At 51.6% G+C, this 25,378-nt stretch overlaps 1 protein-coding gene and 1 long non-coding RNA gene across 5 annotated transcripts in view; one reads left to right on the top strand and one right to left on the bottom strand.

Moving 5' to 3' along the window:
- The first annotated feature begins 1,287 nt into the window (after positions 1-1,287).
- LOC117186423 overlaps positions 1,288-25,378 on the top strand; it is a 37,664-nt gene continuing 13,573 nt past the window's right edge. Inside the window, exon 1 of the long non-coding RNA XR_004471502.1 lies at positions 1,288-2,530. This is a non-coding gene — a long non-coding RNA (uncharacterized LOC117186423). The remainder of the gene's footprint in view (positions 2,531-25,378) is intronic.
- LOC108152097 overlaps positions 2,497-25,378 on the bottom strand; it is a 31,974-nt gene continuing 9,092 nt past the window's right edge. Inside the window, exons 5-15 of one of the 4 annotated variants that reach the window (XM_017281147.2) lie at positions 22,614-24,577; positions 21,999-22,536; positions 20,908-21,912; positions 19,966-20,430; positions 19,612-19,737; positions 9,074-9,149; positions 5,436-6,258; positions 4,838-5,363; positions 4,604-4,766; positions 4,428-4,534; positions 2,759-4,359 (exon numbers count right to left, since the gene is read on the bottom strand). In XM_017281147.2, the coding sequence (XP_017136636.2) occupies positions 3,219-4,359; positions 4,428-4,534; positions 4,604-4,766; positions 4,838-5,363; positions 5,436-6,258; positions 9,074-9,149; positions 19,612-19,737; positions 19,966-20,430; positions 20,908-21,912; positions 21,999-22,536; positions 22,614-24,577 (6,934 nt within the window). In that variant the 3' untranslated portion in view covers positions 2,759-3,218. Of the gene's footprint in view, positions 4,360-4,427; positions 4,535-4,603; positions 4,767-4,837; positions 5,364-5,435; positions 6,259-6,816; positions 7,042-9,073; positions 9,150-9,930; positions 10,310-16,753; positions 17,628-19,611; positions 19,738-19,965; positions 20,431-20,907; positions 21,913-21,998; positions 22,537-22,613; positions 24,578-25,378 lie in introns of those variants that run through there. The other 3 variants (XM_033387217.1, XM_033387219.1, XM_033387218.1) reach the window with 3 other exon arrangements.

The following is a 25,378-nucleotide window of genomic DNA, read 5'->3' as shown; positions in this document are numbered from 1 at the left end:
CCTGGCTGCCTGGCTAGGCTAGGGCTATCCAATACACACAATCTTACTACGTCTGTCTTTGCTGTAGGTGCTTCTGCTTCTGCGTTTCGCTCAGATATGGTTCCCTTTTTTCGCGGAGGAATTGCACATTAGATCTATAACGAGAACAAAAAAATTATTTAATACAAATTGCTTCCGATGTATTGTGTACATTTATCACTCGCAACCATCCGTCTACGAACACTGCCAAACACACACACATCTATTCAATTGGATATATGTACGAGAAAAATCGATCAGCTTCAGAGCAGCAATACTTTTTGTTTACGCGTTCCACACATGGTTTTATATTTGACGAAACGAACGTTTAATAACACCCGCCAAAATATATATGTACATTCATTCGTTCAGGAAGTTTGACTAGGCTTAATATATTATAAGTACGTGTGTATGCAAACACATTCTCAATTTATAATATGGACTGCACACGCACTGAACGGCAGCACCACCAAATGAGCTTGTGTGTGTGCGCGAGGAAACGAAGCCAACGCACATTGTCCGCCATTTATAAAATGTGAAAATTTTGTTAATTCCTACTAGCGACGATAAATCTGACACAAAAAACATTAAAATTCAATGCACACATTACCCCGCATTTTGGGCATATTATTGATTATATTTAACACAATATATTCTACAATTTTAGACCGTCTTTCAACAAACCGCGAGCGAATATCTTTTACCTAACGTCCACTTGAGAGGTGTACAGGTCAGCCAATCACAGAGGCTCTTTTATTTGTGGATGCCGCAAGCGACATCTGTCGGTCGGTTTTCGTACTGATTTGTGAATGTTGAACACAGGGCTGCAAATTACATTATCGAACTATCAGATGGCCGAATTGTCGAATATTTTTAAAATTGGTGCAATTTAAAGTGGTACAAAATGAATCAAATTCAATGCTATTGCCCTTCCAGTATTGGAGCGGATCTGTATACCCCGATCTACATGCGCTGCTCCAAGAATTGATCATCATAATGATATAATCTGCACTGCATTTTTTTTCTAAAGCGGTATATTTTCCGCCAAAAATTATACAAATCATTATTATTGAACTGTTATTTCGTGATTGGCGGTTCCTTGGTTGTCAAGACCTTTAAATCCGACTTAAGTTGACTCGTTTCTCTTTAACGATATATCGATGGGCGAAAAAAAAACATTGTTATATCGCACAGTGCTGAAATGCGCTCCTTATCGATACTGTATACTGGCCATGCCATGCCGGAAACCTAACGGAAAATGAAGTAAAGTGAAAAATGGTCGTGTTATTGTTTTGGATAAATACATATATGTTATTTATTTGGCATATGGAGCATATTAGGTTGCTAATGTATACGGGCTGTGTTCTTTCTGGTTAAAGTTACGAGTGTGTTGTTCGTTATGTTTTTGAAACGTGTAGGTTCTTTATAATATAAATTGCTCAGTCAATACCAAGTACATACCACATTTACCGTTGCCAATTTTTGCATGTATTGTATGTACAATTGAAATTCTCAAAACGTTTCTGCGTATTTATGTATGTATACTTTTAAATATATTTATTATCATGCATTTATGATTCAAACTTAACGAAATGGAACATGCAAGGTGCGTCGAATAGCACACAAATAGCCCACTTGTTGATTTCATTGCAACGCATTGCTGTCGCTGTCGCGGTCGCGGTCGCGGTCGCAATCGCAGTCGCAGTCGCATCCCGCGCTAGGCGGCGTCCATCTTTGGAAAGTAACCGTAAAATTATCCATAATTTGTTTCCTCGATGGCTGGAGTGGAATTTCACTTTGAAAATAGTTTATTTGTGGGTAAAATAAAAACAAACAAAAATAAATTAATGCCATTTCTTTTCGCACGCACCTTGCAATAGTTTCACTTGTCTATATATGTATGGTATGTATATGTATATGTATTGTATGTTTTTATGTATATTCAGGACTAAAATGTTGTATATGGTTTGGTATAGTGTTTTTTAGTTAACGTTTTGGCGTTTCGTTTTGCAGATTTCAAGCAATATTTCTCTCTGCAATATCTATTAAATAGTCAATTGCTTATTGAATTTATCATTTTTGATTAACTTATACAGACCGTCATTAAACATTAAACTTTCAACTAATTCTTGACAATTGTTCGACGTTAGGTTACATAATTACTAAGGGGATAATACAATACAATACAATACAATATATTACGATACGTGTCTCTTTAAAAAAAATTAAATTCGCTCAATTGTTTTGTTGCAGTTTGCTTGTGTTGTTTTTGTTGTTTTTTTGTTTAAACATATTCTAACATTGTTGAGTTTTGTGTTCAAATTGACAATCTGATCAACCAATTTCCATATAATACAATATTTATTCGTTTGCATTCCGTTTGCACACAGTTCGCTATTTTATTTTTGTTGTTGTATTAATATGTTTGTTTTTTATTTTTCTTTTATTTATTTTGTGGTTTTCTACTCAAATTTCGCAGGTGGAAATACTGGAAACACTAACAAATGCCAAGGTTCGTATATATGTATGTATTTTTGATGCCATATTCTTAAAAACACCTTCCCTTCAGTTTAAATGTTCTCTAGTTGCGAGCACGTTTCCGAAACGCATCCCAGTATCGGGTATTTCTGTGGGTAGTTTTCTATTCAGCTTGGAGTGCGGTCTTCTGGGGGGTGGGGTGGGGGGGTCTCTAAGCGAACTTGAATACACAAACAGAGGGCTTTAAAGCATACAATAATGGTGTAATTTGCAGGAATTTATTATCGCCTTATCACATAAATTAGGATTATACGGACAGGTAGTAGGTAATAGGTAATAGGGTTTTTAGACTAGCAGTCGGCGACACCAGCATCTGGCACTTTTATCGAAAGCTGCCTTCAAATGCCACAAGTATACATTATTTTTGTTTTGTTTTTGGTAAGTCTAAAAATCTAAATACATAACTTATTACCACGTTTATCGTTTTGCCGTCTAGAAATCCTCGAACGACAAAAGATTTACAAAAAAAAAAAAATGGAAAAAAAAATTCTAAAATATACTGTAACACTCGTTAGTTTTGTTTACTTTTTTCAATTGGTAGAGGCAATTTAACATTAACAATAATGTAACATAACAAATAGTATGCGCCTTCTTCGCACAGGCCTGGATGTATGTCTAATATTCTGTGTTCTGTGTTCTGTATTCTGATATTCTCTGTGTGCTTAGGCGGATGAACTGTCCGTTGGCAAGAGCGAGGCGGCGGCCTCGGCCAGCTCGATGGCTGCCACACGGGCCGCTGTCAGAGTCTCATCGGCGTCAAAGCCCGGCTTGTGCGTCGGCGACTGGCTGGGCGTGCAGTTGGTGCTCTTTGGCTTGCGGAACCAGTTGCCAATGCGGCGTCGTCCCAGCGAACCCGTCGATGTCGTCGACAGCATCTGGGAGTTGTCCACGCTGGCGAAGCCATCGCGGGACTGCGATTTTTTCGGCAAAGTATCGGAGAACCGGGACGCTGACTTGGCCGGCGATTCCGGAACGGAGCTCTCCCCACTGGCCGATGTGCCGCCGCACATGGCGTGCTCAAAGTCGGGCAGCTCGTAGTCCGACTGATCGGAAAAGTCGCCCGGCCGCTCCTCGTAGTTGTACTCGAAGCCAGTCATCTCCGATACGTAGAGGGCCTTGCCGCCGAACTGCCGCTCGAGGGCGAGGGTGTTGAGGAAGCGGTGCTTGCGGTTCGCCGAGCGGAAGCTGAAGTCGTACCACTTGTCCCGCGACTCGCAGTAGATCCGCAGCGAGTTCTTGATCGTGTGCCCGAACATCTTGCCATCCCGCACGTTCACCACGCGACAGCGGTCGAGGAATATGCGCCCCTTGTATATGAAGTGGCTGCGTTTGATGATGTCGCGCTTGCAGTAGACCAGCTGGTTGTCGAACAGGAACAGGGTGTAGCTGCTGTTCCACAGATTCTGCTTCTGGCGTGTGGCGTCCACCTGCAGGAAGAAGCGTGCGCTGTGCAGATGCAGCGGCGGGCCCTTGAAGTTCTGAAAGCTGGCCTGGTGCCTCGCAATGGTCTCGCTGTGGCGTTTGCCCTCATTGACCGCCTCAGTGATGCCGCGCATGGCCTCCAGCGCCAGGTTTACGGTCTCGTACGTGTCGGGTATGTCCATCTCGTTGACGTCGAGCTGTTCGTAGTCAGGGGCCGAGGGTTTTTCAGCTTTTTCGCCATCGCTGCCCGTCTTGGCAGCAGAAGCACGCGCCGGCTTGATAATCTCGCTGAGGTGCAGGGGATAGCGGCAGATGCGTTGCACGGGAGCCAGCAGGTGGGCGGAGAGTGGCAGCTCGGCCAGGTTCTCCGACTCGCGGCAACTGGAAGGGCGATAAACTCAGTGTTAGTACGCTGTTGACATAAAGTCCGACTATCCGGTTGAACTCACTTCTCCAGAATGGTGCGTGCATCCTTGACGCGGTCGTAGGACTCCAGCTCGATAAGGGCCCGGGGATAGGCGTTGCAGTAGTTGGAGTAGCACAGGAATCCCTTGTGCTGTTTGGGGGGGCGGATTACTGATCAGTCAATGGCTCTGGAGAGGGGAAATGGCAGTCAAGCACTCACCATTTTCAGGAACACCTTCGCGATTTGGTTCTGCTCGATTCCCCTGCGCAACGCCTCGAGGAACTTTTTCTGGAACTTGTAGATGGCCGCTATGTTCGAGAAGATCAGGCGGATGCTGTTCGGCGAGAATATGTCGATGCGCTTGCTCATGGCCGGCAGATACCTGTGGCGGGTCGGGGGGTCAGGGGTAGGGGTGTTAGGGTAGTTCTGATCACGAGAGCGAGGCCCACTTACCCGTCACAAATGGCAGCCAGCAGTTTGACGTAGTTGACCTCCGTCTCCAGCAGCTCGCGCACAGCACTTCGGCGCAGGACGTTGTTGTCGCTGTCCAGCGCGTTCAGGGTGGGATACCCGTTCGAGGGCATTGGCGGGGACTCAATGACTATGGTGGTGATGTTGCTCTGATCCGTGGCCATGGTGACATCTGCCTCCTTGGCGAATTCGGCCACGGGCACTGGCACGGCATCGCCGTCCTCCCTGGCCGTTGCGGCTGCCGATCGGTGTGCGTTGAAGAAGCCATCTGTCTCGGGGCACTGAATAAGGCGCACGAACTCCTTTGGGAACCAGCCCAGCTCTGGGTCGAGGATCTCGTCCACGCGACTGGTCTCCTCCTTCTTGATGCGGCCGAACCACCAGGGTCCCACTTCCTTGCGCAGTATTTCAATCAGCATGCCGCGCTCCAGGCCCAGCTCCTGCGGCCCTCCGGCCGTGAAATTGTACAGCACCTCCGCGTAGATGGCCGGGTAGTGGTAGCCGCCAGCTGTGGATCAAGGGGAGCACCATACGAGTATTAGTGGATCAATTCTGGTCGAAAAGGGTAGTGTGTACAGACCTTCCTCGTGGGATGCCACGCTGTCGCTGTCGCTGTCCTCCATCTCCGGGCGGCCCATGCCGTAGGTTTCCAGTCCGTTGGGCTGGCTGAGCGATCGTGTGGGCAGTGACTCGGGGGCCTCACGCTCGACATTCTCAGTGCCCCCGATGTCCAGGTGCATGTGGTGCTTGGACCTCAGGGCGAAGGAGCCGAGGATGCTGCTCGCTTTGGCCGAGTTGGTGCGCCGTATGGTGCGCGGCTTGCTGCCAGCTCCTTCGGTTCCAGCGGACGTGCCGCCTCCTTCTCCGCCGTCTCCCCCGCCCTGGGCACTCACCGCCAGCACGCGGGAGTACTGCTCGTCCTGCTCCAGCTCTATCTGGATGCCCGAATCGCCCGAGTTGCACTTGTCGCGTCGGTTGAACTTGGTCTTGCGGCGCTCCTTCGAGGTGCGCCAGATGAGGGGTCCGAAGCGGTACTTGCCGGAGCTGCCATCGCCCCCGTCCGCTCCAGTGCCGTCGCCCGCCGCCGCTGGTGCCGCTGTTGTGATCGATACGGTCGGCGTCGTTGGCGATAGCTTCGGCTTTGGGGCGGCTGCTGCCGTTGCCGTTGCCAGTACGGGCGTGATGTGCAGTTGGTTCTTGTTGTTGAAGTTGTTAAACGTGCGCTTAAATTTAAGCAGGACGCCTAGGCCCACACCGCCCACACCGCTGCCGCTGCCGCTGCTCCTGCTTGTGGCCACATTGGCAACTCCGTCCGCCGCTGCCCTGCCCTCCTCCGGCGGCTTTCGCGACTCTGAATAGGGCTCTGTGAGCGAGGGACTGGAGACGGCGCGCATCTGCTGCGACTGCAAAGAGAGAGAAGAACAGGATGGTTACTAGAGCCCGGAGCTTCGATCGAAACCACAAAAATGCTCGCCTCGCGGCTTTGTTTATGCCCGCGTGCTGGCACGGGTATTTATTATGGCAACAATGATATCAGCCATAGCTATCGCTGCTCTGCGGCTGGCGGTGTGTAATATCACTGGAATTTCAGTGGAACCCGAGCGCCCCGCCCCGCCCTGCCCTGCCCTGCCCTGCCCTGCTCTTATCGATGTCTGTATCTCTGACGAAATATTGTTATTGTTGTTGCTTCTAGGATCAGGCAGGAGGAATAGGATTTGCTTCCATTAACTGGAATACAGTTTTTTTTATCGAGTTTTGCTTTCCATTTGATAATCAAATTGATATGGCCTGGGCCTGGGCCTGGAGGGGGGGGCGGGGGACTTGGGCTCGAAAGCATGGCCAAAATACCCGCCGACTTATCAGAAACCACTACAGACACACTCACGAGTCAGCGCTTGACTTTTTTCGATAAGGTGTGTGTGGGGGGGGGGGGGGGGATGGGGGGACACGGCCCGGCTGACCTGGAGAAGGCGATGTCTCCACTTGTAGCGACGCTCGCTGGGCATGGCATCGCCGTCTGGGGGCACACCGAAGTTCGGCCTTCCGCAGGCCGATGTCGACACATTAGCCGGGGCCGGGGACGGGGATGGGGCCGGGGCGCCAGTGTCGAAATCCCAGAACTTAATCAGCCCATAGGTGTCCATAAGCGTGGGTATTATCAGCTTCTTCATGGCACTTTCTCGCCGGAGAGTCCAGCGCAGGCCCAGTTGGAGGAGCACCCCGGACGAGGAGCACTGACACTGGCACTGGCAGGTGTAGCCGGGCGAAGCGATAAATAATAACTGATGGCTGATTGCTGATTGCCAGCAATTGAGGCGGCCAGCGGCAGTGCGAATGCGACTGCGAATGCGAATGCGAATAGGCATTGACAAGTGCCGCGCTGAATGTCGTCGCACACGACGGCTCATTGTAGTGGGGGATATCTCATTAATGGACATAAAGCCGCGGGCATGGGGCCTCCCTGCGGCCCTATCTGCCGCTACCATTGTGTGGCCTAGACATGGGATCTGCATTCTGCACTCTGGGCTCTCCAGTCTCCCGTCTGGTGTGAAGTGTTTTGATTAGATTAGCGCAGGAATTGCATGGCACGAGCCGCTCGATGGATGCCACTCAATGATGGCTGGACCTCTTGCCGGCTTTGTTTGGGGCCGATGGCTGGGTCAGCCCATTGTCAGTGACCCCGCCGCCGCGGTGGCCATCGCAGATGCCTCGGTCAATGCCAAACTGTAGCTGAAGCTCTTCCCCATTGTCGCGGCTGATTGGTTTTTGCCTCCTCCTCGTGGCAGGACAATGGCAGGACTCTTAATTAACCCGCTTCTGGCTCAATTGCACTCTCCAGCGGAGCCGCTACAACGACTGATTGAGGACTTATCGCGCATCTGCTTTGGATTAAGGGCCGATGGTTTACAAGAAATCACAAGACACTCCCAGCCGATCCCCGATCCCCGGCCCCCGGCAGAGACCCTGTTTTGGGGGAACACGTGACGTCTAGTCTCTCTCTCTCTCTCTCTCTCTGCGCCCCCCCCTCCTGCTGTTTAGCAGGAAAAACATTTAGTTTTATTTATGGGCGCAATGAACTTGGACTGCATCGAGTGTAAACAGACCGGGAAACAGGCAGGAAACAGCCGCGGCCTCGAGTGATTTGGGAACACATTTTGACACCACCGAAGACATTAGGAACGGAACCCGAACGACGGGGATTTAGGCCGGGTTCAGGACAGAGCTGGGAAAACCCCAGACAAGCGGAAGCATGTGCTCTCCCTAGATCGATTCAGGGTCTTCTTGGACTCCAGGAACTGCCCAGACACATGACCAAATGAATTTCGATGCCGTGGATTCCATTCGATGCGACTTTCAACTGCTTTCTGGGATCAGATTTCAGGTTCATTCGCACTCGCACTCGCACTCGCTAGAGCTTCCCGCGAGCCATGAGCCCAAGTCGGCCATGACTCCCCCTGGCTGCGGTTGGGCCGTCAATCAGCAAACTGGAAGTGCCACTCAATGTCTGCCGCCCCCCCGCCCCCCACTGGGAAGTCTTAAGAAAGCTTTGCGGTTGGCGGAATCGATAGGATGCCATGGTATCATCGCCTCTTATATAAAAGCCAGTCTATTGAACTCTTTCGGTGGAGTGCAACATGGCTGGAGGCATCTCCCAGATGTCTCTGAGTCTCTCGTAAAATAGAGTTTCATTATCCGAGCTTTATCGGCGGAGACTTTTTAAGAACTGGTGGTGTTCCAGCAGCTATTTTGGTCTATAAAAACTCCAACAATTTTATGGGGCAGCTCCACGGAACTGTTGTAATTCCACAGGGCGGTGGCGGGGGGTTGGGGGGGGGTTTGTTCGGTAATAAACCAACAAAGTTCTTGCTCTTTAAAAGCGTTCAGAGTGCAATCAACGCCCCTCCTCGAGCCTGCTCTTGGCCTCAAGCATGTCGTGTGCTCTGCCCCAACACCGGAGAGTGACAGAAACTAAAAATATCCATCAACAAAGTAGAAACAGAAACAGCAACGGAAACACAGCTGTCGCAGTCGCAGTCGCTCGACCGAAATAAATCAAATACAATTTTTTGGAGGCCAAACAGACGCCAGCTGCTGCCCGGGTAATGCGATACCGCACCTCTGCAGTCCTTCAAGGAGGCTATTCTTACTGCTACTCAAATAGATATGTGATCGTATCTAGTGCTATTCCTTGGGGGCTGTCAGAGCTCAAAAACTTACCAGTCCGCCGGCAAAGGTGGTCCTGTTGCTCCTGGTTCCTACGACTTTGACTCCGTGATTTCCGGTTTTCGGCATGCTGCAAGGGAAACAGAAACATACGGGTTAGTCGGAGGAAACAAGCCGTATCGCGGGGATAATTATGCAAAATCTAGCGCCGTCGACAGTAGCAGATCGGGCTGTCGAGGGCAACAGGTAGGACGACCTCGCGGAAGGTCCAGAGGTAGACCTCATTAGCCGTTGGCAAAGGGTGCACAATGCAGGCCAATTTACAGCAGCAGAATTCAGAGAAGGATATGGCAGTGTTGCACGTGACATAAGGTTACGATTCTAGGGGGATTCTAGAGGGTAAGGGTAAGGGAACAAAGTGGCATCAAAAAGGATTTCAAATGCAAACTTTGCCAATTACATTTCCCTCTGTTGTCGTATGCTTATTGTAAGCAAACATCGTCGTGTCCTGCCGTATCGATTCCGGGAACTCCGGCCACACAAAGAAAACAAGCAGGCAAACGGCCTAGGACGGCTCAGAAAGGACCCTGGATGTGCGGAGGTATTAGGAAGCAACAGGACATGATGGCACACAAAGGAAGGGAGAATGGAGAGTGCGCGCCTGCGGTGTCTTTGGATTTCCTTTCCCTCTGGACTCTTGCCAGGAGCAGCGGTAGGCCAAAGGAAGGTCAGGTCCTAACAAAAAACGGATTAAATCTATGGTGCGTGAAGGAATGCAGTGAACAGATAAGCCCCGACCGATAGTCGTCTCTCTCTCTCTTTGATGTGCAGTGGAAGGAGAGTGACGCCTCGATTGAATGCCAGCCCCAACTCGGGGCATCCCATCCCCCCTTCGCAGGATGTCGTCTCACCGTTGCAAAGTCCTGAAGCGGCGACCCGCCTCCTGGGCCACAGTCTGCTTCCTGGGCGTGCCGTGCTGCGAAACGGGCGCTGACTTCGACCCGTGACCGCGTGGCGGCTCCTGCATGTTGCTGCCTCTTCGCGAGACTTTGTTGCACTTTGGCGTGGCGGCGGCAGCAGCTGTTCGGTGGACTCGAGTCCTGGCCACTTCACCCGGCGATTCGATTTGCGAGTACGAGACACTAAACTGCGTCAGAACGGACCGCACGTGGTATGTGACCATAATCAGAATGTTGCACGGATCGTACGGACACTACGGATTCGCATTCCACCCCAATATCACGACGGATTTTCGTTGAGCGCTTGCCTGTGCGATTCGATCGGTTCGTCGTACGGATTCAGACTGATCTCAGCAGCGATTTTCACCCTGCTTTCCGACTGAAATAAGGGAAGGACTCGTACGCGTACCCTGCATGAGTGTGAGTGTGAGTGTGAGTGTGAGTGTGAGTGTGTGAGTGTGAGTGTGAGTATCGGTTTGGTGGTGGCTTCCTTGGCGTGAAAACATCTGCCGCTGCTGGCAGGAAACCGGTTCCTAGTCCTGCCAGCCGCCTGGCTCTCCGCCTCTCAATTGGCATGTGGCAAACAATAGAGAAGCAAATTCAAAGGAGACCCTGATCTATCGCAGAGCCACGAAGAGAGGAAGCCCCCCTCCCGAAGCCCCGACAAGCCAAACCCTGAAAGGACTATAAGATTCTCCACTTCTCTAGGCTCTCACAGAAGTGGAAACGTGGAAAGTTGATAGTTTACCGGAAATACAGCAGGCGCCCCGAATCGCCGATGGAACACAGGATGTGTTGAGGGCCACTCACAGCACTCGCTGTTGAGGGGCAGGTGCAGCTGCTGAGATTGTGGCCCAAGGTTGAGGCAAGGCCCCTGCTCTGGGGGGAGCTCTGGATGTTTAACTAGGTGAAGTGCAAGGTACAAGGTGGGGTCAAGGCAGCGCAATCCCCGACTCCAACTGGAACTGAAAATTGCATCTGAAACCGGTCCTGAATGTTGCCGGCCCGCGACGGGACAGGTAGCTCTGCGATGGGACAGCGCAGGGGTAGCTCTGCGATGGGACAGCGCAGGGCCGCCGGTTACCTGGCCCTCAAAGACGCGCAAAATGCGAAATGCCAATCGCCAAGGGGAATGAGGAATAAGGATGTTCCGATAACCACATGGAGAGCGGGTCCTACCTAATCCCAGCGTTTTGCCACGCCCAAAACTTCATTTAAGAGCCTCAAATTATTGTTGAGCAAATAAGAGCCCAACCAAAAGAAAAGCTGAAGGGGCAGATGCATACAGTGCCGGACGTAAGTGACGCGATTTTCCAATAAATTCATCAATTTTCTAAACTGTGGGCTTATTTGTTTAAGCGTGAAACGAAAAAGGGTCTAGTCCTCCTAGATCCAATTCCCACCAACGAAAGGGGCACATTCTGCTGCCGAAGACCGACAAGTGCCAGGCCAAAGGAGAGGGGGGGGGGTGTGGGTTCTTGGGAGATCTCAACCGATCAGGCCAGGCCTGCCCCCAAGCTTCCCCCAAGAGACAATAAAAGAGAGAGAGAGACAAGTTTTTGCGTGTGTCTTTCAGGTTCTAGACACGGAGGATACGAAGATTGGGTCATGATAATCATCAGTATTGATTTGCCAGTACTCCAAGGCAATTACGACCCACTAGAGGAGTCAGTGTGGCACACAGCGTTCCAACTGCCTGCCACAGACAACAGGCAGACACTCCAGCGACGCACGAACAAAATGAATTATGGATGCCAGTAGGAAGCGAGTAGGAAGCCACAGGCGTGTGCATATTTATAAGAGAGAGGGGCAGGGGCAGAAGGAAGCTCCAATAGTAGTAGGTGGAGGGAATTCATATTTAAATCAACAAAAGGTCGCTGGCAATGCCGATTCCTTGGATAGGTGTGTGTTTACCGATCAGAGAAAGGCCAGCCGAGAGTGTGGAGAGTGCTGTGGGGTGCCACTTCCCATCCATCCATCCACCCATCCATCCATCCACCCATCAAACACAGAGTGTATTCTGTGCCGCCTGGCGCACATTCATTAGTCTCTGAGCATTTCTGTGAGTCAAAGTGGGTTTTGGTTACGAATTTTGAATGTATAATTAACATTTTAACATTGAGATGAATCGAGAAAGCGGCAGGAAGAAAAAGAGAAAGAAAACGAGCGGTCACAGCGGGGGGAAGGAGGGGGTACAAGCACTATTAATAAGACGCAAGCACGCATGCAACAATTCTCTCCCCAACTTCGACACGCTCTGTTTGCCGACGAGGGGAATGGGGAACGGGGAAGGGGGAAGGGGATGGATAACCGGCTCCCTCTGAAACCGGAGCATTCTGTGTTCCGTTCTTCTGGGGCTGGTGGCTGGTGTCTCTCCCAAGGATGGAGACTCCAATTAGTAACTTGCAAAGTTGATAATGGAGAACAAGGGATACATTTTTATAAATATCAAATGTATACTATATAAAGGGGGTTTATGGGGGTTTATGGGGGGGGACAAACCAGAAATACTGATTATGTTGGTTCGTTATTTGCGGTTATTCGATTACGTGGCGAATCAAATATGCACCCATAGACCCATAGAGCTGCCCCTCGTTGCAGTTCCTTATTTGTGTGGCATATACTATCTACCACATCGCCGTAAAGCCATATTGGATTGCACTGCGAGCAGAGAGAGAGCTGGTAATTACAGCCACACTCACGGGTTTTTGTCGCCTACTCGGAGCTGAACTTTCGCATGAACCCATGGAGTGACGAATACGCAATGGGCCGCCGTTTGCGAACTCTGCGATCCCCTGCGGTCCCCGTTTAGTGTCCGTTGAGCTCCGTTCAGCTAAAACAAGCCATTAAAAACCTTTGCAAGTTTCTCCGCACAATAATATGGGAAGCGTGGAAGGAAAACGAGCAGTTCTACGACTATTCGGTGACGAATAGATGCAGGCACAAAGATCTCTCGGAGGAGAGAACACTGTAAAAGAACATCCACGAGCATGAGTCCCTTCTACATCGACGAGTAGAAAACCCTTGCATCAACTAGTGACGAGTCAAAGAGTAGTTTACAGCGAGTGGCGAATCTTTTAATCGATCAGCAGTGAATTTTTCTTCGACCGAATCGTGAGAGCGAATCTGCTGCTATCGCCGTGTGATGGCTCGAATGCCAAGGCCAAAGGTCAGACTAGTTGAGCCGCAAAGCCAGCGTAGTTCTTGGCATGTACTTGGTTTATTTAATTCCAGTTCAATGGGAGGGAGGCAAAGAGAGCGAGACACACGTACAATTATGTACCTGAGTGCATTCACCTGTGTGTACGGGTATCCGCTGCATTAATGTGCGGGTTACAAATTTGGTTTCGGGATTTGAATGGGCCACACATGAGGGGCATGCGGGGTACAGAGGTACAGAACTCAAGCAGAACAAGATACAAATTCTCGTAGATTACGAACCAACTACAAGACGAGTAAAGAAAAGACAAGGCAAACATCACGAGAGTGCAGTGGAGTGGAGTGAAGAGGAGTGGAGTGGAGAGGAGAGGAAGGTATTCCGTGGCCTGGTGGATGGTTAATGCTCGTTTCATAAATAGCCATGTGCCATGTGCCATGTACATGGCGTACCATCTGAGAAATGCCCTCAAAACAACAAAAACAAGTGACGGCAGGCAGATGCACTGTATCTGGGGATGGGACTGGGACTGGGACTCGGACTGGGACTGGGATGGGGCAAACGCAGCAGCTGGTAAACTTGTTTGTTTATCGAGGGCAGACAGACAAGTCAGATGGCTGAAAATAGGGTCCGATCTGATCTAATCCGATCTGATTTTTTACTTGAAACTTTTGACATTGATGGCGCGTACCTGGAAACGATTCTTGAAGTAGTTTTTACTATAAATGAACCAGAGATCAACTGCACAATCCCTGAAAAGCTGAAAAGCCTCCCGTCTCAGATGCATATAGACACACGGAAATACCAAAAGAAAAACTGCATCATATCAGCGCCGTTTGAAAGCGAAAGTCTTTTCTCCGTACACTCTTTTTTTTTTTTGTGTGTATTTCCTTTGTTTCGTATACATATATGTGTGTGTATTGTTAATTGCCATTACGACTTGATTTATAGTAGCTCCAAAAGGTTATAGGCGCTGGTGGGCGTGTATTTTTTATGGGACAGGGATATTTGCGCAATACCTGCGTTTCTGATGAATGGCTGAACGGAGAGTAGAAACCAAATAAACACACAGCAATCTGATTGCGAGTCAATCTATGATTCACGTGCTTCTGGCTAAAAGAAAATTGTTCAAACAATAAACTGGAAATAGCATTTAGAGCATTGAGACCCGTGATAGCGAAATGTGCGGTACAGAGGGCACTCCTGTACCGGCCAGGCCTTGATGGAAGCATACAAGGTGGTCCGCAAAGACAATGCGTCCTCTCTTTGGGTCCTATTTTGACCAGTACGGCAATGGAAATGCCAAGGAACAGTTTCATATATCACTCTCTGTCTCCCCGCTCACATCAAACAAGGCCTCACAGGGCTCTAAGTAGAGCCGAGCGTAAAATAAGACCCGAAAGAGAGTAAGCGGACCACCTTGTACAATTTAATCATGGACCAGGCTGTTCCACCTCCACGGCAGCTCTTTTAGACTGATTAGATACTTGGAATGGATACATATTCGCCTTTGAGTGGTTCCTTTTCTGTTTATTTCTAATGTGGAAAGTTTTGCTTGGCCTTTTTTATCGTGTTATCGTTGCTGTTGCTGTTTTAATTTCCGCCAACGAGGATAAGGTGTCGGATGACAGCAGCTAATTATCGCCCAAAAACATGGCTGAAGTTTTTGCAGCGATGCTGAGGCCCGCTGAATGTCTCGAGGAAGGAGTAAAGAATGCGGCTGATTGATGACAGGCACGAAGGTATCTAATTAGCTAAGCAGATAGACACATAGATACTTAATGACCACCCGGAGGGGGGGCTGGGAGCCCATAAGGAAAATATTAATTAATATTCCATTAGCCCTGTTTCACGCATTGCGAATGCATCTTTGGCCCGAAAATGTCAAGGACCAGGGTAAAAGCAATCTCTTTGAGCGTCTTGGAATGGAACTTCCCCAAAGAGAGAAGGACACGCCGTCAGATGACAGCTGTCGGGGCTCCTGTTCCCCTGCTGCAGGACGGCGACGACTCACTGGCTTGCATTTTCCTCGGCCCCAATGTCTTATTTACACCTGGAGATTTGGGGGTTGGCGGGAGGGGGGTTGCTTTTTGGAAATGGAATGAACGCATAGCATGGCCAGCAGATGTGGCTGTTGCCTTTCGAGCCATAACTTTCCCCCCGGGGTCTCTGCCTCCACGACGCATTGCAACATAATTAAACATTGTCTTGGCCATATGCTTTCGTGCCAAAAATACGACTTTCCACCGGTGAGCCGCTACTAATGTGTACGTACATGTCTAAGTATATGTTTTAACGATCACTGAACATATCATTTCATTCAATTGCGAAAATATACGAAGATTGAATCACCGAAGCGGCAGCCAGCAAACAAATTATGACACAGCTACAGATATAGTATTTGATTTCGATCCGAAAAATAACTGCAACTAGGAGGAGGAGGCACCGACTAACTAGCGCTTATCAATGCGACGGATGTTGTGAAAGTGGTGGGTTGTGGTGCTGTAGTGCAGTGATTGGATTCTTGTCGATCTCATTTCGTAACGTAACAATGCTCAACCCCGTATTTGTTGTCTGTGTTGTCTCTGGCCTGGCGGCTGGCGTTTATCTTGTGGATACGATTCGACAACCCCTCAATCGAGTCACGTACAAGCAAAGCCTCACAGCAGTGAGTGTACACTGTACATTGTACGGCTGATAAGTCTGATAGCCGTAATCAGCTCGGCAGTCAGTCGTCACCGCCGGAATTTCGTGGTGGTCGTCATCGTTTACAAAGGCACCGTCGAAGGGTGGTCCAATAAAAAGAGTGGCATATATCATTCTAATTCGTGAGATACTTTCAGTTCGATCTGTCATTTCATAAGACTTTGGCGCACTATCTATGGGGCGTTGCATAAGACGTTGCATCGTGAAAGTGAAACTCCGTTAAGCCTTTAAAACCAATCATTAACCAATTCGTAGTCGACAGCTGTTGGCCGTAAATGGAGATTCTTCAACCCGGCCTGGAATGCCGTTCGGGCCATATGTGGCTTTTGTCCTGGTTGAGATGAGGTAACCCCATAAATAATGTATCTCCAGGCCTCAGACTGCGCTAGAAGTACAAGCCCATGAAACAAACAGCGCCCTGTCATCGGCGGCCCTGTTTATGAATATCTAAAAATATGCCACAGTCACCGGCACATTCCAGGAACTTGGTGACAGGACGGGCAAGAATATTCATAAGAATCGTCAGAGCTCTCACAGAGCCTGACAGGCACAAGAAAATAGAGGAAAATAATCCGATTGGTGGCAAGAGAGGAGCAGGAGAAGAGGCAGGCAGCACGTGAGGAAAATCCTAAGAGAAGAAGTCAGAGGCTAAACAGCACCAACAGGTCACTGGGAAATTAGGCAAGGCTCATTTAATCGATAAACAGAGCACAGGGGGCCACTCAGGGGGCACTCAGGGGGGGGTCATGAAACAAGTCAACAAGCAGGAGTCGCCACGAGCATAAAATTGACCAATGGTCCGTGAAATTAGCGATGCCTGCGGCTCCAGCGCAAGTGGGGCAAGGGCACCACTTTGCCCCTTTTTCCAAGTCATGTGTGCGGTGTGGTGCGGTGACCCTTCTGTCAACTTACATGGCGATTTCGCTCAGTGCCGGCGAAGCAGCTTCGTCCACCTCACGGCTGTCAGCTGTCGGAGTGGGGAGGCGTCTGCTGGTGGTCGTGGGTGAGGGCTCCACGGGCATTAAGTACCATTTTGTATGGGATCCGCGGCTGGCATAGACATCCTCGCCCTTGCCAACGCCATCGTCGTCGCCGTCGCGTCCATTGCTCCTTAGACTAGCTTCTGGGAATTCCTTTAATTGCTGTGGGGCGCTGCTCCCCGGTTCCTCGGCAACGCCATCGAATTCATTGGCCGAGGCACGCCCACTATCTGTGCCAACGATGGCACCGTTCTCGGCGCTCCTATTATCATCAACGCCGCCCACCAGGCACACGACCAGCAAATCGTCGCCCTCGCCCTCGGCTTCGGTTTCGACGTCACATCCTTGCGCTTGTTCTTGTTGCAGCAGCGTTGCAGCTGCAGCTGCAGCTGCAGCTCCCCCCCCGACCGCCGCGGCAGGCTGGGGCATGCTCATTGCTGTTGTAGACATTTCGCTTGTGTTCCGTTCCGTTCCGTTCTGTTCTGCTGCAGCTTTTGCGTAATAAACTTTGTTCGGTTAGGTGTTTTATTGATTTTCGCGTATAGTTCTTGATTGGATGCGCTATTTGCGTTGTTTTTTTTTTCATAATCTTTTTCAAAGCGTCACTAGGAATGCCAGGCGGCTCATATTTACAGCACACAGATACACACACACACACACACACACACACACACGCAGACAAACAGTGAGTTCTGTAGTTGAAGACCGGTAACGGGGGCACAAATTGTCGTTGTTCACAAATTGCACCGATTTCAATAAGATTTGAATTGACACACGGGGCCCTGAATTGACACTTTTGTATTGTAATATTGTACGAGTATAGTTATTTTTAAAAATAATTTCTGGATATGCTGAACAGCTGACGGATTTTTCGATTCATTGGGATGCCTTGCGCATTGCGCACGCTCTGTTGCAAGTTGCGCAAATATAGAGGGGTTGAACCCAGAGATTTCTGTGGAACTCGACACTTTTTTTCTGTTGTTTTCGAGCGGCTGGCCGTTTCTTTCAAATACGCCCGGCCCGCCTTCCGATGTTGCTGTTGATTAAAAATGTCGCTCGGCAACAAGCGTGTGTTGCTGGGGAAAAAGTAGGGTGGAGACCAGAGGCAAAACGGCCCAGAAAATTCGACGCATGCAAGGTGAAACTCACCCCACTGTTTACAGGGCTTGTGAGCAATCACAGTATATTGTTGATCAAACCCGCTGAGGTGAGGTTGAAATGTTGCTGGGACCTAAGCATGCGGCTGGAAAAATGTTGCCCGGCAGCATGTGGACATGATTTATTTATCGCATCAGTGCTGCGCAACATATCACTCAAAACTTCGATAGTGCTATCGATAGTATTGAACGCAAAAATGATCGGTTTTGGTATTTTTAAAATTGAAAAACCGTCTGCAAACAACGAGGCAAAAGAAAGCCAGAAGGTGCATTTTGCTCGAAATTGTCATGAGAGATGGAAAAAACATAGGCAGAAAGAGAGGACCGCTAGTTAGTTTTTGCATTTCGTGTATCCCCTTTTTGATTTTAGTTCTAAATTATTTTATCTGTTTCCACTTTTCCGCTACTATTTTCTCTCTCACGCTTCTCACAACGACATCAGCTGTGTTGCTATCTCGCTTCGCGTCACAGCACGAGGAAGAGTGAGATAGATAGATAGATAGAGAGAGAGACAGACAGACATACAGAATAAGGGAAGTGGAAGGGTGGCTACGCTCACTGTAAATGGTTTTCTTTCATTCTGGATGATCCGATATATGCCAATACCATTCCATTTAAATATACCGCTAGATTGAACCAATTTTTGTTGGAATTTTTATAGATAGTTCAATATGTTAGAGATACTTTGGGGAAAAACTTGTATCAATAATCATCTTTCTTATAAGAGACAATGGTAAAGAAAAACGGTTCCTAGTACCGAAGAAGTGAACTTTTGCATGTTTTAGTGGGGTTTCCCATCAAAGCTCTTGAAATTATATGTCAATGGGTTAAATTAGTTTACTTTCAATAAATTTAGAAAATATTGTCGGTGCAAAAGTATGCGGAAATACGTTTTTTTTTTTGCGGAAATGCCCATATATCGCATATACGATATATATTTATATATGTAAATAAAGAAATAAAGTACCTATGATATTGTGATGTTTCGTTCTTGCATAATATCATAGAGAAACCGTAAGATGATTGACATTTAAAGCTGCTCTTGGGGCCAAGGGCTTAGAGACAGAGGCTGTTCAATTATCATATCTCTCCCAAAGATATTCTCTCCATGCGTTTAGCAGCGGTCTTAAAGTTGTTGCTTTCCGCTGGGCTGCCGGCTAATTTACAAGATTTTGTGACAAAAGCCACCCCTCCGTCAATACTGGCCGTACGTTTTACTTGGCCACTGGGACAAAAAACCCCCCAGCCTCATTGCTTATTTATGTATGGGCCACAGAGTGAACGGAGAAGCTGGAGCGGGTGTGGGCGTTGACTAAGGATTACGTTGAAATGTGTGTCTACGATGGGCCACTGAACTCGGCATCACGGGGGCTTGGCCTCACTGGCTCTTTATTTGTTTGCCTATTAATGGGGGGGGCACAGACCTGGCTTCGGCCTGTTCGGGTCCTTGGGGGCGGGGGGGGGGACGATGTTTCCTGATACAAAACAAAATTGCGAATTTAAGCCCTGACGGAATGTGACACGCACTTCTCGGAACAAATCGGAAGCCTCAACGATTCAACATCAATTATCATTCACTTCAACGCAATGCCGACCGACATCCCATCCCCTCAGGACTGTCGGAGAGACTTACCTTGCTCCTGGTTCCGTGTATCTGCGAATCCGTAGGCTTGGAAGGGAGTAACTGCGCTCCATGTTGCGACACTTGTCCTTCACGTTGGGGAATTCATCCTGCCTGTCCTGTGTGTCCGGGGGGTTTCTGCAGGGGAAGAAGAACATTATCTATTATTGACGGTATCCATCCAATCGCTTTACGCTGTCGCCACTTTCATTTATTGTTATCTGTAATTTTTAATGGTATTTTGTCGCAAGTTTTGATCCTGCCTGTCATGGCAGGGGCCAGCACGGGCCATTAACAGAGCGGTGGGAAAAGGACGTATTTCCAATCTGACACATATAAAATTAAAAGGAAAAAAAAAACACTCACCTCAGCCCCAGCTCCGTCTCCGCTTCCGCCTCCGCCTCCGCCTTCGCCTCAGCCAGGACCTGTGGACAGGCCTTTTTGTAGAGGTCGCCCTCGCCCAGCAGGACGAGTGATGTGGGGGCCAAGGGCACGACCCGGGGTCGCACAACAGCCATCAGCTGTCGGCGCTCATTCTCTGCCAGCTCCTGCGGACGGCAGTGGGCCACGCCGCTGCACAGGAGAGTCCATTGCGGAATGGACGACGATTGGCGGACGCTGGCCACATTGTCATTAACCGCCACGGTGGTGACGTGGGGCTGCTCCTGGTCCATCGTCGAGACCGCTGGCAGGGAATACTGCCGCCTGATGGCCGCGGGCGCGGCTTTCTCCTGACAAGCCCCGCAACGTGGCCAATAGTCGCAGGTGTTTAGCGTTTTGCTACAGCTCTTGGTAGTCGTCTGGGACGGGGACTGCGGCTGGGAGGTGGCGCTGGAAAACATGTAACAGGGTTACGCAAATCCCAGACACTGCCAGGTTCGGTCCTTCCTCATGAAGGAGATGCCTGTGGCCCTCGTTCCGGGTTAGTGCAGATGATCTATGATTGATTATTGGGTCTATCTTATCCTCTCTCTCTCTCTCTTACTCTCTTAATGTTAGTTTCTGTAGTTCCCTTGCGGCTTAGAATAGAGGCTGCCACCACCAAAAGTAGATAAATTCAGTTAGTACTCGCCCGGAGGAGATCAGTTAGTAAGGACAAGCAGTCTTTTAACACACACACACACAGACTTGGGCGCTGTTTGTGCAGAGGGATACGTCGTTTGGGGGCCACGAGGGGCGGCCTTGGTGCTTCTTAGTTTCGAAATTTGGTTATAAATAGAGTTAGCGGGGAGTTCGTGGCTAGTAGGTTATGAGTGCTGCTGGGGCGTCTGAGCTGAGCGGAGCGGAGCTCCTCAGGCGCCTTAGTACCTGCTGCTGCGCGGCTGGGCGGGCGCCTGCCTGTATATGTAGTCGCCCCCCACGCCCACGGCCACCTCCAGTGGTATGTCGTCCCGCGATCCCGGACTCTGGCGGAGGGAGCGCTGCGGCTTCAGCACCGTCGTCGGGTGCTCGTAGATCCGCGTCTCGTTGCTCATGAAGTTCAGCTCGCTGTTGCCGCCGGAGTTAATGGTCTCCCTGTTCCGTAGCAGGACGGGCAGCTCGTAGTCGCTGCTGTCTCCGCGGCGGAAGTTCATGATCGGCGACTTGCGGAGCATCTCGTACGTGAGCTCATGGTCGCAGAGCCGCGTTCCGTAGCTCTGGGGGCTGCCTGTTTTTCGCTGCGGCTGGTGCAGGGCATTCGACGAGGAGCCCGAGGACTGGGGCGATCGCGAGGCAGCGTACTCGATGCCGGAGGCGTTCACGGGGGAGTTCGATTGCCTCAGGCGGGACGTCGAGGCGGAGACGACCGGCACAAGGGCGGCCTCGGCCGCAGGCTGCAGGTAACGCAGCCCGCTGACGCTGACGCTGCCACTGCTCCCGTTGTTGTTGTTGAGCACTGCCTCGCGATAGTCCTCGTCGAAGGAGCGCGTCTCCCGCTCTATGCGCAGGTTCTGGTTGCTTCCGCTGTCGCCCCCACTGCCGCTGGTGTGCGAGGATCGCGGGGGCTTGGCCTTGGCGCCGCCGCCGCCGCTGCGGTTGAAGTTGTTGTAATCAAAGTCGAAGGACCGCGCCTTGTCCGTCTCGTTCTGCCGCGGCCTCGTCGCACTGCCGGACGACCCTGACGAGGGAGCCAGTATTTTGTTGCTGGCCGGGGACGTGCGAATGGTGGGCGGAAAGACGCCACTGACCCCCAGACTGACCCGGGACTGCTGATAGGATGACCCTGGCGGCTGTTGTGGCGGCTGCTGCTGCGGCTGCTGGGCGGACCCGGCACCCACATTGACGATTGACTTGTGCGCTCGATTCGGGGAGCGCTCGCTCAGTTGCAGGGACCTGCAAGGATAGGTTTGGGCGTTGGACGGCCTCGTTGTACTCTCCGAAGCACTACAGGATTCGCTACAGGATTCGCTACCACTCACCTCGACCGTCTGATGCGGTGCTCGTGCTCCGCCTGCTTGGCGGCACTGTGGGCGGCGGCCAAGGCCCGGCGATGGCTGGTGGAACCGGACCCCGGTCCGGGGGCCACTGTCGAACTGGTGCCGGCGGCCATGAGGCGGTCATGGGGCTCTCCGCCACTGTAGCTGGAGCTGGAAGAGCTGCGGGAGATGTTGGGCGGCGTCTTGTCCTCGTGCCGTTGCCGTGCCTCCAACGTGTTGCTCCTGGAGCCGGAGCAACCGGAGTTCTGGCGTGAGCCCAACAGCGACAGCTGTGAGCCCTTCTTGCGTCGCTCCTCGGGCGTCAGGGATCGCGACTCTGGGGTCAGCGATCGCTGTTTGCGCAGGCTGCTCGACGAGCTGTGCGACTCGTTCCGGTCCGGCGTGAGTGAGCGCTGGCGCTGCATCTTGAACGGCGAGATACTGACGCTGCTCGAGCAGGGTTTCGGGAACTTCTGGCTGCCGGCCGACAGGAACTCGCTCAGGCCCCCGTCCTCGTTGTCCAGCTCGTCGTTGGAGAGATCTGGCGAGACGTCAAGACGGAGATTGAACCCCAGATTGCCAGATGCTAAGGGGGAAATAGATTTGGGAGGTACTCACCCGATCGCGCACCGCTGTCGCAGGAGTTCAGGCGCTGGCTCTTTGTTGTGTCGAAGCTGCGAAAGCGGGAGACTCCCATGCCCATGCCCAGGGAGGAGGGCGGCGCTGCCGGAGGTCCTGCGCTGCCCATGCGGTTGAACTGGGACTTGCGCGAGCGCCCCAGGGCATGGCTCTTGGATCGCTCCGAGGTCCGCTCGTGACGCGAGCGCGGTGAGTACTTGGCCTGCGTGCCGCCTCCACCTGTGGCCATGCTGTAGGCCGGCGGCGCCTCCTTCACCGACGTGTTCAGATAGGCGGTGGTCGTCTGGGGACTCAGGAACTTGGGCGAGCTGTCGCGACTGCGAAGGGAGCCACTGCTGCCGCCCCCGCTCTCCCGCTTCGTCAGGTAGTTGGGCGAGTTGCCGGTCAGCGTGCTGAAGTTCGGGGAGCGCTCGCGCTGTCCTGCCAGCGGCGGCATGCCCAGGTGCAGCGGACGCTCCGACAGGTTGCCGTCGAAGCTGCGGGAGAACGTCTCCACGTAGCTGTTGGTGGGCGTGGGCCGTCGCGTGTCGTACTCGAAGCTGCGGGAGAAGACCATGCCCTTGACGGACCCGTTGGCCAGGTGCTGCGGACTGAGCTGCGCTTCGCCGGACTGCAGGGCCGCCGGCAGTGGGATGGGCGCCTGCTGGCGACTCGACTTGCGGCGGTCCACCTGGCGCGTGCTTCGGCTGTTGTCCTGGAAAGCGGGAGGCGGCGACAGGATGGGCGTGATGGGCGAGTCCAAGTCGTTGGGGCTCTTCACAGGCAGGAAGCCCGGCCGCTCATTGAGGATGCTCGCCAGCTGGGGATCGATGATTCGGTAGCCCGGACGCAGGGCGGGATCCCGTGAGGAGAACCCGCCCAGCCGCGCCTCGTTCCGCTGTATCAGCTCCTCCACTTTGGACCCCACGAACTTGGGCTCCGCGATGCCCATGTTCGATTGCTGCTGCTGGTGCTGCTGGTGCTGCTGGTGCTGCTGGTGCTGGTATATAAACGAATAGCGAGCCAGATCTGAGCGACGTCCGTGCGCGTCCATGGGAATCGCGCGTGCGGTCGCTCGACTCCTGCCGTTGTCCTGCAGGACAGAGGCCGGGCCGCCGTTCTGCTGACGTCGATAGACGCCACCACTGTCCTCCTTGAAGCCGCCACGCTTCGTGTTCACCTGCACCCAGCCGGACTTGTTCAGGTAGATTTCCTCCTTGTTGGCGGCGGGCGAGAGGGACTTGCGCCCGGAGCCGGAGCCGGAGCCGGGGCCGGGGCCGCCCCCCGCCTCATAGTGCTCCCCGAACAGATAGGTGGGCACTCCGCTGCTGGCGCCAGTCGTCACATTGGCGGCACTTCCCCCGCCCACGCGATAGTGCATTCTGCGGGCCTCCAGCTTCTCGTTGAAGCTGCGGTTGGACGCCTCGAGACTTTCGCGCCGCTTTGCGACGTACTGCTGGAAGGCGGAGAGGTGCTGCGGCTGCGGCTGCGGCTGGGGCTGTGGCGGCTGTTGCTGCTTTTGCTTTTGCTTTTGAGCGGCTGCGTGGTTTTTTGGCGCGCTTATCTCTGACTTTTGTGTCTCTGGTGTGTCGGCGCGCTGTCTTGGCTTAGCGTGTGGCTGTTGGTGGCACGATGCTGGCGATGTGTCGACTGCATTGGCGTTGTCGATGTCTTCATGACGCTGCCGATGCTGCAAGTTCTTCGAGGGACTGGCACGGGAGCGGGGCCGACGGCGCTTCGGCAGGGCGGGCAGTGGTAGGGTGCTGACGTCTAGTTTCTCGAGGGTCGACGAGGAGAGTTCATCGTTCTGGGACTCGCGCGTCACGGAATCGCGGGTCAGGTGACTATCGTCCGATTGTGCCTCACTGGAGTCGAGGCAGGCGTAGTCCTGGCGCGTCAGTAGTCGCGACTGTGCCGGAATCTCTGCGGCTGTCACAAGTACAGGTATATCGAGGATCCGATCGCTGCAAGAAATTCAAAACCCAGCTGTAGTCCTGCAATGTTTGAAATATTTGGGTTTCGCATCAAAAGCTAATGTGGAAGCATAATATTTGAAGCCTGTCAGTCCTAATGGCCGGGATGGCCGCGATGGGCCGGGGCACCGGTTCAATGTCCGGGAACATGATTCAGCACTCGCTTCCACTCGTTGACACACACATGCATGCACACACATGCATGCACCCGTAAACGCTTGCAGCGGCAGCGATAGCGACAGCGACAGCACTTATGCAGTTTCACCCGCTGTAAGTGCTTTGCCTTGTTACTGCTGCCCCCACCCCCCCCAGCAACAATGAAGCTTTCGAGGGCTGAGAGTGGGCACACCAAATGTAGCCGCATATGTGACCGCCCCTGCGGCTCTGCAACATTCAGATGTGCTGCGAAAATTATTGCAAGTACCAGCAGCTAAAGATTTTACTACACGTCTCCAACCTTGACCCTGGACCCACAAAAGTTGCTGGCAAAGAAAATATTCCGTTCCATTTGTTGTGTGGGCAATGCAATGCGTAAGCGACTGTAACGACTGTGTGGGCGGAGGAAATGTGGCTAAACCAGTTCAAGCAACAGCGCGTGGTGCTGGAGAACAAGAAAGCTACATACACATGTTTCTATACATTTTTGCTTCGATTACAGAGTGCAAGTGGGTGGTGGTGTTTAGCGCTGACGATAAGCCCAGCACTGCTTGACTTCGAATTGGGCTAACGCGTCTGACCAATATATGTATCTAGGAGGGGGGAAGTGTCAATGACAGTTCAGTACCCGCAGGG

Source organism: Drosophila miranda, chromosome XR (assembly GCF_003369915.1).
Source record: "Drosophila miranda strain MSH22 chromosome XR, D.miranda_PacBio2.1, whole genome shotgun sequence".
NCBI classification, from domain to species: Eukaryota; Metazoa; Arthropoda; class Insecta; order Diptera; family Drosophilidae; genus Drosophila; species Drosophila miranda.
The sequence above is the reverse complement of the archived record's forward strand: the minus strand, read 5'-3'. Positions and strand labels throughout refer to the sequence as shown.